This window comes from Phaethon aethereus (genome assembly GCF_964289735.1).
Source record: "Phaethon aethereus genome assembly, chromosome: 16".
Taxonomy (NCBI): Eukaryota; Metazoa; Chordata; class Aves; order Phaethontiformes; family Phaethontidae; genus Phaethon; species Phaethon aethereus.
Window position 1 is genome coordinate 5,816,433 of NC_138592.1, and position 14,939 is coordinate 5,831,371.

General features: G+C 43.1%; 1 protein-coding gene across 1 annotated transcript; it reads left to right on the forward strand.

The window, feature by feature from the left end:
• Positions 1-2,643: 2,643 nt before the first annotated feature.
• ANKRD60 (ankyrin repeat domain 60) lies at positions 2,644-7,420 on the forward strand (the record flags this gene model as incomplete). Its single annotated transcript, XM_082007155.1, has 4 exons — positions 2,644-3,050; positions 3,894-4,024; positions 6,079-6,244; positions 7,137-7,420. The coding sequence occupies exons 1-4, from the start codon at positions 2,876-2,878 to the stop codon at positions 7,418-7,420; spliced, it is 756 nt and encodes a 251-aa protein (XP_081863281.1). The 5' UTR covers positions 2,644-2,875.
• Positions 7,421-14,939: the final 7,519 nt, after the last annotated feature.

Genomic DNA, 14,939 nt, shown 5'->3' on the forward strand with positions numbered 1-14,939 from the left:
ATTTAGATTGTGGATTGGAATTTTGTCCTGTTAAAAAAACTAATGCTTAAATACTAAAGAAATGGTTTCATGTAATAACAGTTAGTTTCTTCTCTGTGAACACAATACTTTATCATAAACAGACCTGTGTAAATATTTCCCCCTATTTCACTATGATACTAGTAAGTAGTTCACACAGGTGAAGGTTTTTACAGAAATTACTTTTTTCCTTTCTATTTTGTTTTAAATCTGGCTTGTCTGCAATATAGCAAGTAGGTTCCTCAGCTGGGTTCTGTACTTTTGGAGTGCTCAGTTTTGTATGAGTTTAACTAGTCTTGTATTATAATATGTATAGTATTTGTAACAATTTGTTTTCTTGTGAGATCACAAAATGCTTTTTGGAAGTTGCAGGCAGAAATATGCCACTGCTGTTCCTTCTGTTACAGCAAACACTATAAACTCTGTAAATTCTACAACATTCTACATTTAATTTTTTACAATTTTTTTTATAATTTAAAACAAATGCTTCTACAGTACAGACTTTTTATGATTGCAATTTCTTAACAAAAAGACCCCTCAAGTTTAATTTTTTCTAGTTCTAATACCTTTTTCTAATGCTGGCATTATACTGGTATTTTCTAACAGTTCAGATTTTCTAAGGCTTTTCTGACAAGGTTTTACTTCTGTTTTTCATTATCAGTTTATTAAATTTCTCAGCACTGAACAAATTTTTTTAAGTGTGTGTATATGTAAGTATGGTTGAAATGTACTGTATATAAATTAAATACTTTGAACATTAACCCAACCCAGGTTTCTGTTTGTCAGATAATCTTAAATAGTTACCTTTACTTGCAATAATCCACTGGAAAACACAAGCTTCCGTGTGTTTTGGCATGTTTGGTTAGTGTTCAGTAAGAATTTTTAATTAGAATGTGTGTAAACAGTAAGCCACCAGCTATAAAAGTTCACTAAAAGGCTAAACAAAGTTATTTTGTTTTTAACAATATTTTGGTACCTCTCTGGCTCCAGAAATCATGTCTGCTTTAAATGATATGATTTCAATAGGGTGTTTAAAAACTTTGTTAAAACTTGACAGTTGCATGCAGTAATGGGGGATGACATAGCTTTGGGGTGGGTTTTTTGTAAACAATGTGCAGGTCTATTAAACAGATTTACCCTCTACAAGGTTTGTCTTTTTTGGTTGAGTTTTAAACTAGAAATGATTTCAGCATGACTAAAGACTGCACTTTACCTCTTGTACTAGACAAATGTATGCAATGATGAGTAAAGCGGTGTGTTCACATACAGTTCTCTGGGTTGTTTAAATTATGCAAAAATATGTATTTTTAAAAGCCAGATGGAGCAAAGTTAGGTAGTTGATCCACTTTCACAAAAGCAGTAAGAATATCACTTTTAAACATTTCTAGCTAAGGAACGTGAAAATAATGTTAGTGGGTGCAATATTGCTTGGATGCTGTAGGAAATGATCAAGCACTTGTCATCCAAAGCATGTTAGACATGTTGCGTAGAGTCCAGGCTCGCTGGTCTTGTGCGTGATAGATGCTTGGCGTGGGTCGGGGAGCTGCCTGAGCGGCAGCTGTGTCTGCACACAGTGGTGTTCAGAACCCCGTCAAGTGGGGACAGACACTCTGGAAGTGTCATTCATTTGTCAGAGAATCTATGTAACTTTGTATTTATCTCAATAAATCCTGTGACTGTTTCATAAACCAACTTGTGGTAACTGACTTTTGTAAGTGGGTTGTGAGTGTGTTCTTCTGGTTAAGGAGACATCTTCCTGGCATAAATGCTGTCACCTCTTAAACCAGGGTTGAGTGTGGAATTCATCACCCTGTGCACTGAAATACTGCTTTTTCCTTGAAGTGGGCATGCCAAAAGTGCTTCCCAACTAAAATCGTTCTGTCCAAACTGAAACTCCAACAGATGTATCTTAAACAAAGAGAACTTGTGTGTGCTGGGTGAGAGTGGCATTCAGATCTTCTAAATACTCCCCTCTCCAGACTTCAGCCTGGAAGGATGTTCGGGACTGTTTTTTCCCCGTGGCATTGCTCCCAGGCATCCTACATTATTGAACTCTGTGCAGTTGTTAGACCCTGGGCAGTGTGTGTGTAGGGGAATGAATAACTGATGCCTGGCTGTTTGGTTTTGCTTCTAATCTCGGGAGTCTTTTATATCCTCTGATGCTGCAGTTGCCCTTTTGGCTGTTTGAGGCACTCGCTGGCTGCTCCATCCTTGTGCTCTAGAGCTTCTGCCAGCTGCTGCAAAAGCATACCTGACCTCCCCTCTCTTCCCCGCCCCCCCCCCCCCCCTGCAGGATGTTAGCTGATGCAAAAGCGAGGAGAATAAGCAGTCCCTGCACCCCTGGTAAAGCCTGCCCAGAGGCTTTGAGTTAGGGCAGAAGACCCCTGTGCAGTAAACTGGAAACACAAATTAAACCACCGTATGCTCTTTATATTATGCATTAGACTAAACATGTAGATTGAGATTTAGACTTTAACATAAAGAAAATAGGAGCATAAAATATGGGCAACCTTGGGTATTTACCCAAGTTACTACTTCGCTTCTCTACTACTTGTCTTCTAAGTAAGTTTGGTGCGTTACTTTCTGTGGTGGTCTCTGGTAAGTTTGTATAGGCTGTTACATCACACATGCAGACTGTACTGTGATGTCAGTTTGTGCTGCTTGGGTACTGTAACGTGCTTGTGACACACGGGGGGATCTATACATGGAGGGCTTTGGTGATACAGGGGTATGTCCAGGGGAGGGAGGAATTACTGCCAGATCCAGACCCCTGTCCCTGTAATGATACCAAGGTTTTTCAAAGAGACTCAGTCTCTCAAAGTCTCTCAAACTTCTGGTCAGGAACCGCTGCATCACCATGCCTTCCTTGCCCCTGCGGACCTTTAGCGTCCAGCTCCATCTAGCTGAAACTAATGAAATCTTTTCACTGGCTCGATGCCAAAATGATTTGGCTCTGAAGATGCTCAGGTCCCATTTAGAATTGTTGGCTGGGATCCCCCTTCACTTCCAGCGGCTTCAGTACCTGGATGAAGGTGAGAATCTGTAACCTCTGAGGTTCTTGGGGGTTACTCGTATCTCTCTACGTGCTAGTTATGGCTATGTTCAGGTCCTGGATGAAGGGCAGGGTTCTGCTTTCCTCTTTTTACTGCACTGCACTTGGAATTCAGCTCTTGACTTAACGCTTAACTTTGCTTCCAAGTCCTTAAAGATAATGGTCTACTCAACAGGATCTCTTTAGGTTAGAGATTGCAAATGCTAACCTACAAGTTCCTGCTTAGGCTTGAGAACAGCCGATGCCAGTACCTGGCTGATTCACCTCAGCCTAGAACAGCTCCAGCAGCTCTTGCCCACCTCTCTGCAGTTAGAATTGTGTGGAGCAGTGATTTTACCCTGTTACACCAGCTGAATCTGTGGTGGTGGAGTACTTGGCTTTGGAGGTGACAAGCAGAGATGGCCATTGAAACTTGTTTAAACATACTTAAAACAATTCTTCCTACTATTTGCTTTCTCAGATCAAAAAAATTTGGTGCTTGGTTTTTAGAATAAAGACACCACATGTGCATGGATGCACTTAACTATTTTTCTCCTGCAGTCTTGGTACTTAACATGTTAACTGCAGCTTTCTGTGGGTTACAGCTGTATTATCCCAAGAGCAGTATATAGTGTAGCCTTTTGCTAGAATGGGAGTGAATCTGTGGTTTCATAGCCTTAGCATAACAGGACCCAGCGTGTCCTTGATGCGTTGTGACAGTAAAATCAGAGACCAGCATGGCTAAAAGAATTCAGACACCATCTAACTTGTTTTTTTAAGCTGGTCGTTGTCTTCTCTGAGGATATGTTGACTTGCTTTGTTTTTCTTTTCTAACTCCCTGCAGTAGATCTGCCAGATGAGTCTACGTTTAAGGACAACGATATTGTCCCTGGTGGAACAATTACAATGCGCATCTGGCGACAAGATGGCTGGGGGGAGCTTGTGGCAGCTGCTGCAAGAGGAGAGACTATGAAGGTTGATTTCATTACTTCAGTGAATGGGTGGGGTACTGTATGTGGAAACACTAAAAGCGTATTGCTGAAAGTCCGAGTACTCTTGTAAAGCAGAACTTCATAGAGCAAATAGCAGGGAAGTGTTTAATGGGGGAGACTTGCCATAGAAATTAAGTAGGTTAGTGGAACTTGCAACAGTTCGCAATGAAAATGGTAATTTCAAGGGGGCTGGTAATCCAAAACCAAGTCGTCAACCCTTAATGCAGTCTGTTCAGTTTAGAAATAGGACTTCTTTTTGCTGTTACTAGTAAACAGCATATACACTTAGAGCTCAAGTTCTTTTCAGTTTCACAACCTTTTGTAGCGCTGATGCAAATATACTTTCAGATTACTTTTCTTGTCCCTGCTTATCCTGATGTCCAAAAAGTGTTTGCATTTTTTATTCAGCTGCCTGCCAGTTTACCCTTCTGATGTGTTAACAAAAGATACTTGATCCCAGTGTTTCCCACTGGGAAAACATAGGAGAAATAAAACATTGTATGTAAACAAGGCCTTTTTTTTAATCTTAAAACATCATTAGAAGATGGAGATTATCTGTTCTTGGGTATTCCAGTGAGGCTGAGTGACTTGTCTATTATCATGAGGATCAGAGGCAGAAACGCTGCTCTGGCCATACTGACTCCCGAGTAAGAATGGGACTCGACACATGACTACCAAAATCAAGAGTCAGGAGACATTCCCTGTCTCAGCCACTTGATCTGGTGTTAGCTGACAGACCTTCTTGAGTTTGCGATCCCGTCGAGTCTGATTAGTAAGAAAGCTTTGATTTTTTCATAGAACAAACAGTTTCTGTGGTGCTTTGATGGAGGGCATGCTGCTTTCTTCATTTAGGACTGAAACGTTGTCTCAGCAGAAACACAGGGTACTCCAGCTGATTTGTACTGTAAACCTTCAGGCCTGAACAGATGTGGTCATGAAATATCCCTTGGCACCTTTCGTAAAGAACCATTATCTCCGTTGCCCTGGCCAAATTCCAACCTGGCTAATCCCATTCTGTTACTCTGTGTTTCCCCAACCACTGCAAACGGATACCGCAGGGTTCTTCTCTTCCTTTTGTGAACTGTTGTGTTGTGTTGCAGTTCACTGGCAAGCAGCTGTTCTGCCTCGTGCCACAAATGGCTTGCGTTTTGCTACTGGGCAAATTAAGGGTTTGATTTTGTTTTCCCCTATGTTTTGAGTTCTGTATGTGTTAAAGATTCATCCTGCTCAGTGTAGAGCAGGAAACAGAAGGATGTGCCACAAAGACAAATGGGTCCTTTGAAATGAAAGGTGTATTGGCATAAGAGCCCCACAGAAATCTTGTTGACACTGTTGATTTTTCAAATGGAAAAAAAAAAAAAATCTTTTCAAGAAATAACTGTACAGCACTTCCACTTCTTAGATGGGAAAACCATGGTGCACCGTGGAAGATGCAGCCCAACATGGAAATGGTTTCTCAAGAAGAACAGCGGCATGAGGCAACTGAAAGTTCTTCCTAAGAGGACTCTGAGCAGCGCTTTAGAACTGATGTGTTTGGCTTTATTACAAAAAAAAAAAAAGCTCCTTCTGGAAAAGAATGTGATACAGGACTGTTTCCCAAGGCAGCTTAGGCTTATGAGTTGTCTGCTGGAATCGAGGCCCAAAGTCTCACCTCCCTCCTAGGGAACCTGGGCTTATGTGGCCAGCACTGTCTCTTTGTCCAAAACCTCAGGTCAGTTTCCAAAAAATTTAAGAGAAGGACAAGCATTGCAAAGAAACAGTTTCTACAAGATTTTGTGGTACTTAATAACTATCTGTGAAAGGAAACCCTAAATTAATGTTCCCTCCAAGGGATGGCTATGAATAAACATCATTAGCTAGTAGAGAATCAAGACAGGGCAGAAGAGTAAGAAATAAGCAGGTATTATTTAACTGCTCTCGGAGTGGTTTATGCAGTGTGGAAGCATCTCCTAAGCATGGATGTGAGACTTTGTTGATACCTAAAAGAATCAGACTACTCTTTTGAAAGAGACTAACAGGTTCGTGTTTATTCTGCAGCTAGCCTGCCTGGGCGTTACGGAGGACTCTGCGGGCACCACGCCACACGCAGAGTTACTGGGACCAGAGCAGAAAAAGGAATGGGTAGCACACCGAGCTTTCGTGGCACTATTTGTTGCCAGCCACAGAGGTCATGTTGAAACTGCCAAGTTTCTCCTGAGGCATGGTAATATTCTCAGCTAGAGCAGTTCTTCTCTGTCTGTAACTGCACAACAAGCCACCTTCCTGCTTACCCAGGCCATGGAATTTCACCCAAATGGCCTCACATGTTTTGTGTTTGAGGTGGCGAATGTATTTGGCACATCAATTCTGATGTAGAATTGGAGGCAATAAAAAAACTGCTGTTCTTGCGAAGTGTAGTGACTTTCGGTGTTAAATTCATATTGGAAAATAGGATTTCTGATTTTTTTACTTCCCTCTGAGTCTCATTTACTTGTTGCCATTTTCTTATCTAGAAATGCTTAGTTTTTATCAGTCCTGTGCAGTGCTTTATCAGCTACTGAAATGCAACGAGGTTTGTAAGCACTAGTTCTATGGCTTTGACATTTGGGTGCTTTTGTTGCTTTGTAGCCTTCTTTTCCCAGAAATCTGCATTTGCACAATGGACAGTCCTTTGGGTCGGCTGAGGTCACTTGATTGTCCTGAATGAAAGGACATTTGTTAATCACTTTTTTTAATCATTGAAAGTGAGGAAATCCTACCTTGTCTTGACAGAGGGTGCTCCGTTCAATCCAGGTTCCTGAGCCTGGTCTCCTCACAGTTCGTCCCTGTTAAAGGACATTGTCCTCTCCCAATAAGGGAGAGCTCTGCATGCAAAAGTCAAGGCAACGCTTAGCTGTGGCAAAGCCAGCAATAGCTGGACGCAACAAAGAATATCCAGTTGTGTGTGAGCAAAGGGCAGGAGCATTTGTTCATTAGACTGGTTTGTTAATTCCATTGATGCAACTAAAACAAACCGTGTCTGCCTTCAGAAAAGAATTGTGCGTTGTGGCCCGCAGGTGGCATTGCCTCCTTCCGTATGCCTTGTCACGCTGAGACGATGTATGATATTTTTACAGGTGCGAATTTGCATTCTACAACCCCGCTAGGAAGGACTGCCCTTCATGTTGCTGCTGTCGCGGGCCGGTGTGACTGCGTTGAACTGCTCCTTAGCTATGGGGCACGAGCTCTGAGCCTGGACAGTGAGGGACAAACTGCGGTGAGCCTTGCCCGCCTGTGGGGCCAGAAACTGAGTGAACGCACCATGGTTCGCTTCCAGCAGAGGAAGAGATCCCCTGGCGCTGGGCCACCCGCCGGTGCTGTGGATTGGGCCTTGCAGCAAGCATCTGGTCCCATGTCCTAAAATACATATGGACTAGCTTGGTTCTGGCAAATTTCAAGGGACAGTCAGTAACTTTCCCAGAGACCCTCACTTCAAATATAGGTTACTGGGTGGGATTTGTAGGTTTGAGTTATGAAATAAGCTCATGTACTGGTGATGCTGCAGCTAAGATGACAACTAGCTTGACAGCACAACTCTCAAACACGCTTTTAATTTGTAGCTTAAGTATTTATAACATTGCTCCCTAGCCAAATGGCCATTTAGTTAATACAGTTTGCAGGAGAGCTTGAGCCTGTCTGCAAGTTCTCTTTGGAATGCTCTTTGCTGGGGTAATTTCCTAATAGTTGGCAACAGACCAGGGCGATACAGTTTAATGGGTATTTCAGGGGACTGGAAATCCCTAGATCTTTAATCCCGTTCTGGCCCTGACTGGCTTTACTGCCTCTGGCAGATCAGTTAAGGGTTATTTTACAAGCAGGGCAGTTTGTCTGCCGTGGGAGGGTGCAGGCAAAGTTGATGTGCATGTAAGTGTCTAGTTACCATTGCCCAGGTCTTGCTTAGTGTCTCCAACGTTCTAAGCCTTAGGGCTTTGGAGGTTGGGATTTCCTGAAGCCAGTGATGGGGTGAAGGGGCTTGCCCATCTGCTTTCAAAGTTTCTTAGTATCACAGATTCCTTAGATGCTTTAAAAATAAAGGCCTATGGTCTCTTTACGCCTCTGATCAGTAGAAGGAGGTGGAGCTTCTGGGGGCTTACTAAGGACTCAGTGCTCAATCTTGAGCAGTTTCAATTGTTTTGCATAGAGAGACATTTTTCCAACGAGCTTGGCACTTAACTTCCAATTAACCACAGAAGAGGCTGTTTCTCAGTGGGAACTGAGCACTCCTGAGAACTTGGCCCACTGCCTTTTTGCTTGCAAAGCCCCATGTGTAGCTGGGAGCATCTACACATAACTACGATGAGTTGTTTCCTTGTGTCAGAGCACTTTCTTTAACTGATACCAGGATTGCTACATAAATATCCAGGCAACTAGTGAGTTTTGGCCTCAATACTTAGGTTTGTGTTCCAGATAAGTGCCTGGGAGTAGCCATATCCAGAGTGTGATAAATATCAGCATTCTGTGGTGCAGCATTGACTTTTATGAATAGGTGAAATGAGGATCAGAAATATGCTGGCAGCAAACTTGGATACCTTTAGTTTATATCCCTTAAGGGAGAGATTGTGGCTAATGATGTAGACTAAGAATTGACTTGAATTCTCTGCTCCCAGGTTTGCTTCGTGTGCACCGAATGAATGGAGGCAAGTTACATAGAGCTAGTTCTGTGGGAAGGGCTGCAAAGCAGGACATTGAGGTACCCAAGCAAAGGTGCCCTGCATTCCAGGAAAAAAACCAGGGGATCTGAATAATGTTCCCATGTCTGTTCCTTGTCAGATAGTCCCAGACAGAAATGTGGAGTGTTGCTCAGGGTAAGCATGGCAAGTGTGAGATGTGGCAGGTATCCAGTATGCCTAGTTCAGAGACAGATAGTTTAGTCTGTCCAGGGAATTGTTCCCCTGTGCTCACAATCCTCAGCTTCATGGAAGTTAAGTCCCTAAGCCTAGTTTCTGTGTTAGTAAAGTTAAAATACTAACCTGGAATGCTTTAAAAATGCAGCTGCATCCCCTAAACACTTGTCTGCCTCGTTCAGGGTGGAGAGTTGGATGGATGCCTAATCTGAAAGCAGGGCTTTGCGCCTGCCTTGGATGTTCCCTGCCACTGGACGATGCGCTGTTCTGAGAACAGCGTGCGTGACCCAGGAATAGAGACTGAGAAATGAAAAACACAGATTCAATCTCTAGAGTGATCTAAGAAAAAGATCCCTTTATTTCAGCTTTTTTTGTAAATGGAAAGGTCTTTGAGGTGATTGTTTTACTACTTTGTTGCTATTGCTTTCATTTTCTTGAGTTTAAGAGGTCGGAACCTAAGGGGAAAAATCCCTAGGCGCTTTGAATTGCCTGAGTGGGAAATTGCCACAGTGGGTGGGAGTGGGACCTCGGAACGCTCTCCCGGAGGGGTGTGCCATTTCCTCCTCAGGTCTGTGTTGCATTCACCATTCCTGTATGAAAAATCTCCATTTGCTTTTCTTGAGCCGATTCTCAGTTGCACCCAGTTGGGAAGGTACTACACCCAGAGTTTCAAAGGCAGCAGTGCTGTATTCCTTCCGTATTGATATTTGTACTTAAAGTCTCTCATCTCAGATGATAAATACCTCTTGTCTTTCAGTTCCCTATTTTAATCAAGTAACAAAACAAGGTCCAGAACTTCAGGCTATGGGAAGTACCACTTCTGAAGCCAGTTACTGTGATTCTGGAGGACATGTAGCAATGCTTACACATCTTGACATCAGTCTGAACAAATGAGCGCAGGATTCCTTCCATGTGAGGGGACACTTTCATGATCTCATTTAAACAGAGTTCACTCAAACAGGTTTTATGCTGATTTTATTAATTCTATGTGACTTAAAGATATAGTTGTTTAATAACTGCTTAGGAGAATGAGAAGATCACAAGTTTTATCAAAGTGATCAGCAAACAAGATATAAAAAGATGGTGCTTCTGGCATTTTGCAGAGCAGTTCAGTATTGCAAGCAGGATTATACAGAAAAGTCCTTAGAAATCCTTTATTCTTTCTTCCTATTGTCTGTCTAGACTGTCTAATCTGTACCCAAGCTTCTAGAAACGGGGAGAGGATTTGTAGTTGCTTATAGACATTATGCAGCATTCTGCATAGCTCTGGGAAAGAACAGCAACTGTTGTATGCAGAGAACTAGGTGACCTTGGGACAAGGGTGCCAGGAATGACAGGAAATGATGTGCTATGTGATTATGTAGTTAGGGATAAATATCAAGTATTTTTTGCTGGAAGCTGAAGACTCAGAACAGAAGTCACCAGTGTGTCGCAGCCGGGAAATGGATCGATGTTGCACCAATCCAACATCGTATTGGGGCAAATTAGAAGAGAATTAACATCTGGGTAAGACAAGCCCTGGAACAGTGTGTGCTTTTCTGGTTAGGTGATAAAGGTGAACTCAAACTAGAAGATACCCCTAAATTAACCAGGGGAAAGGAAGAGTTCCTCTTCCTGAGAGGGCAAGGAAAGTAGGGCACACCCAATAGAAAGGACCATGCAAGCATATAGTATTGCTCTTTATCTAAGGCAATAAATGCCAAGGAGATAAATAAGCTATTTACATTGAGGGAAGCTGCTGGGGTAGTAAGACCAGAAATCAGAATACATTTTGCAGCTCTTGTTAGGAAGGAGTGGGGGCAAAGAGTCACAGAATCACTAGGTTGGAAAGGACCTTCAAGATCATCAAGTCCAACCATTAATCCAGCGCCACCGTGTCCCCTAAACCATGTCCCGAAGCGCCACATCCACACGTTTTTTGAACACTTCCAGAGATGGTGACTCCACCACCTCCCTGGGCAGCCTGTTCCAATGCCTGACCACCCTCTCAGTGAAGAAATTTTTCCTAATATCCAATCTAAACCTCCCCTGGCGCAACTTGAGGCCATTTCCTCTTGTCCTGTCACTAGTTACTTGGGAGAAGAGGCCAACACCCTCGTTGCCACAACCCCCTTTCAGGTAGTTGTAGAGAGCGATAAGGTCTTCCCTCAGCCTCCTCTTCTCCAGACTGAACAACCCCAGTTCCCTCAGCCGCTCCTCATAAGACTTGTGCTCCAGACCCCTCACCAGCTTCATTGCCCTTCTCTGGACATGCTCCAGCACCTCAACATCCTTCTTGTAGTGAGGGGCCCAAAACTGAACACAGTATTCAAGGTGTGGCCTCACCAGCGCCGAGTACAGGGGCACGATCACTTCCCTACTCCTGCTGGCCACACTATTTCTGATACAGGCCAGGACACTGTTGGCCTGCTTGGCCAAACGTGTGCCTTTAAGAATGCTGTTGTGTGATGTGGTCTGGAAAACTGTTTGGACTGCATGGCAGCATTGTGATTTTATTTGTTGCAACATTGTATGTGTTGCTTAAGGTGTCTATTCCAGACAATAAATATGGGAGGTAGGCAAATCAGACAATATTGCCTGTCTTAAAGTAACCAGCTATGCTGTAGTGTGCAGCAGAAAAAAAACATCAGGGGAGACAGCAGGCTGAGATGCAGAGCTCAGACAGAAACGTGGCTGTTGAGACTGAGGCATTGTGTTCCCAAAATCCATGCTCAGCTCTGCCGCTGCTTCATGTATCATCTTGAGAACTTGATTTCTGTCTTACATAGTATCATGAATTCCTGCAAATGTTTCCCTACTGCACTGTTGTACAAAAGTCTGTTTCTAGTAAAGGAAGCTGTAATAACAACCTTTTCAAAGAAAGGGAAGAAACAGGCAAGCAAAAGACTTGGGCATTTTGCATTGCATTTGCATTGCAACCATTACTTTCTCTATGCTACAGCACAGGGAACGGATCAGTCTCTGGAAGACTTTGGTGAGGACTTTGGGTTCCTCTGATAAAGAAACGGGGAGATCACGATGGATAAGAAAATGCATTAAAAATGCTTTGAGTCTAATTGTGCCCAGGGCAGGACAAACGTCACAACTGTCTCCCAATATTAAGAAATCCAAAGCAACTCTTTTGGAAGGACTCTGGTTCCCCTGGATGCAAAAGGCAGTAACTTAAATAAAGATGACAAGCACAGGAATAATTCATTACACTTTCCTATCATTATCAGCCCCCCCCTTTCCTTGCCTGGGCAGACTCCCAGTATTGCTCGCAGCCACCATGCTGACCGCTGTTCCCCCAGAGCCTTGAGAAAGCTGAGGCTCGGCAAGCCTGAAACAGTGAATGCTGCTATTTAGAAATAGTCACTGGAGCCAGAGAGTGCCTTGCATGTCTCTGAACTGTCACCTTTGATACTTCCAGACATTAGTGAAATGTTCCCCAAACGTTTTCCCTTTCTCTGGAAAAGTTTCTAATTTCACCTGAGTTACACCCCAAACTTGCTTATGTTTACTTTGTCCCTCCGAGCTCCTCCCATATGGATGCTGCGCAAGTGAAAGGCTTGGTGCTGTTGCCAAAAGTGAGATGCTACGAGGATGTGGCTAGTGGTGAATGGATGTATCTCTAAAGGCATAGAAGTACAGCGAAGTCTGTGTTGCAGCATTAATTTTCAGGCATTTTGCTGCTGTGTATCCTGAGGCCCCCAGGTGAATGATGCATCTCCCTGTGTAATGTGTGCATCCCACCCACTGGGCCAAGAGCTGTGCTTCACTTCAGGCAGCAGACAAGGCTCTCCCTCTGCTCCCAGGTCATAGCCCTGAAAATTCTTTGGTATTAAAGTTGTTTCAATGAAGACAGAGAAGTCCTTTTTTTTTTTTTTTTTTTTTTTAAAAAAAAAGTGCCATTTATTGATGGAACTTCCATACCCGTGGGGAGATGGGCCCCTCTAGGCTCAGGCAACGCCTGAGTAGAGTTTTGTGCTTGTGTGTTTTATCAACACTCCTGGAAGCCTACTACCACTGTTGAGCTAGTCTTACTTGTGAAATATAGCCTACAGCAGACACCCCTATGGAAACTGAATGTTGAAACTTGAGGGCAAAGACCTGTGATTACTTTGGCATTGCATAAGTAACTTGTTAGTTCAGTGAATTTTAAAATAGAAAAAAGAGGAAGCTTCTTGTTAATACCTGTTCCATATTTATCAATAGACAACAGTAGTGCAGAACACTGTGGCAATCATTACATTCACTTCTTAAAGTGAATCAAATGAACAGAAATTGTTAAATGTCGGAGTACGATATAGCTTATAAAACCCAACAGACATCAGGAAACTTGTGTTGATTGGGCTCTTAGATGTTGTTTTCTTCTTGCTTAGGAAAGAGAATTGTAGTCAGCTTGCAATCTCCCCGACATTGTTCATGAAGAAAGCAAACAAAGAATAGCCATGGCACAGAAGGGCTGCAATTTACTTAATTTTATGCAAAACACAATCAGCATTCAAACAGGGAGTTACCAAGCAGAAATGTATTGATAGAGAAGCCAAAATATTCTCTGTGCATAAATGGTGAAATATTAAAACAAAATTTCAAAGAGGCTCTTGGGACTCATGTAACTGTAGGCCAGAGAAGATGCAAGGGTGAAGTTTGATGCTATCAAAGTCAAGAGGACTTCAGTGGGTTTGTGATTTAATCGCTGACACGCTAGGCCATGCCTCTCTGGTATGAACCAGTGCAGCTCTGGTGTGACAGAAGACCTTGTATCAGTAAGGAAAAAGAGCAACAGCTTCTTCAGAAGAGTGATTAGAAGAGAGATGGTTGCAAAGGATTGATGCTAGGGTGAGGATGGAGAGGGAAGAGCAATAAGGAGGGTAATAAAGGACAAAGAGAACAGCACAGCAGCTAGAGAATCACAGAACAGGAGGGGTTAAAAGGGACCTCTGAAGATCACCTGGTCCAACCCCCCTGCCAAGGCAGGATCACCCAGGGCAGGTTGCACAGGAATGCGTCCAGTCTGGTTTTGACAGTCTCTAGAGAAGGAGACTCCACAATATCTCTGGGCAGCCTGTTGCAGCGCTCCATCACCCTCACAGTAAAGAAGTTTTTCCTCATGTTGAGGTGGAACTTCCCGTGCTGCAGTTTGTGCCTATTACCCCTCGTCCTGTCACTGAGCACTATTTCTTTTTGAATGTAATTGTGAAGGTGACAGCTATGCAGGGATCTGCTTTCTAGTCACAGAACCCCCCAAACTGATGATGGTGGACACTGATGTCCCATTTTGTATTTTACTTGGCGTGACAGCCTCCTGCTAGCGTGGAATTTAACTAAGCGGACATAGAATATTTTTATATAGAACAATATGCACTCCCTTTTCCCAAACTTCATGCACCCCACTGAAATTTTCTGGTTAATCAGTCTTTGTGCCTCAAATCCCTGAAGGCTCCAGTGCAGTGTGCATAGGTCATCTCTGCTGATAGCCCAGCCTGTGCATGCATGCCTTCTCTGCCTTCATTTTTTGAAGTTGTAGTGTTCCTTGAGTTGTAACCACCAAGTGTGTTCAAAGACAACCAGAAGTCGGTTATGAACTGTGCCTGAGGATCATGCTGACCGTTAAGATTTAGAAAGGATAGTGGTTTGCAGAGGGAAGCCAAAAGCTATTCACTTTCTAGTATGCTTCCAGCATCCCGTTTGGTTTGGTTTAATGCCTAACCTAGGCTGCGATTGAGGTTAGTGCTTTGGTTTTCCTTCAAGTTCCTGTTCTCCATACACTGTTCTGTTTGCAACATTTGCTTGACATGACTGTCTGGTATGGTTTGATGGTGTTTTGCTAGAATTCCTGTGTGTACAGAAGCTAATGAAAGGAACTGTCAACTCAGCCCATCTAAAAATATGGTTGTACTGGCTTGGGATTAGAAACTCACAGATTCCTTGTCCAAGCCTCTTCCGTGGAATTTGTGACACTATTTCAAATCCTTTGGTTTCCAGTAACCAAACAACCTTTGGGGTCAAGCAAAAGTCAAGGTATAAAACTTCATCACTATGAGTCTCCTTACT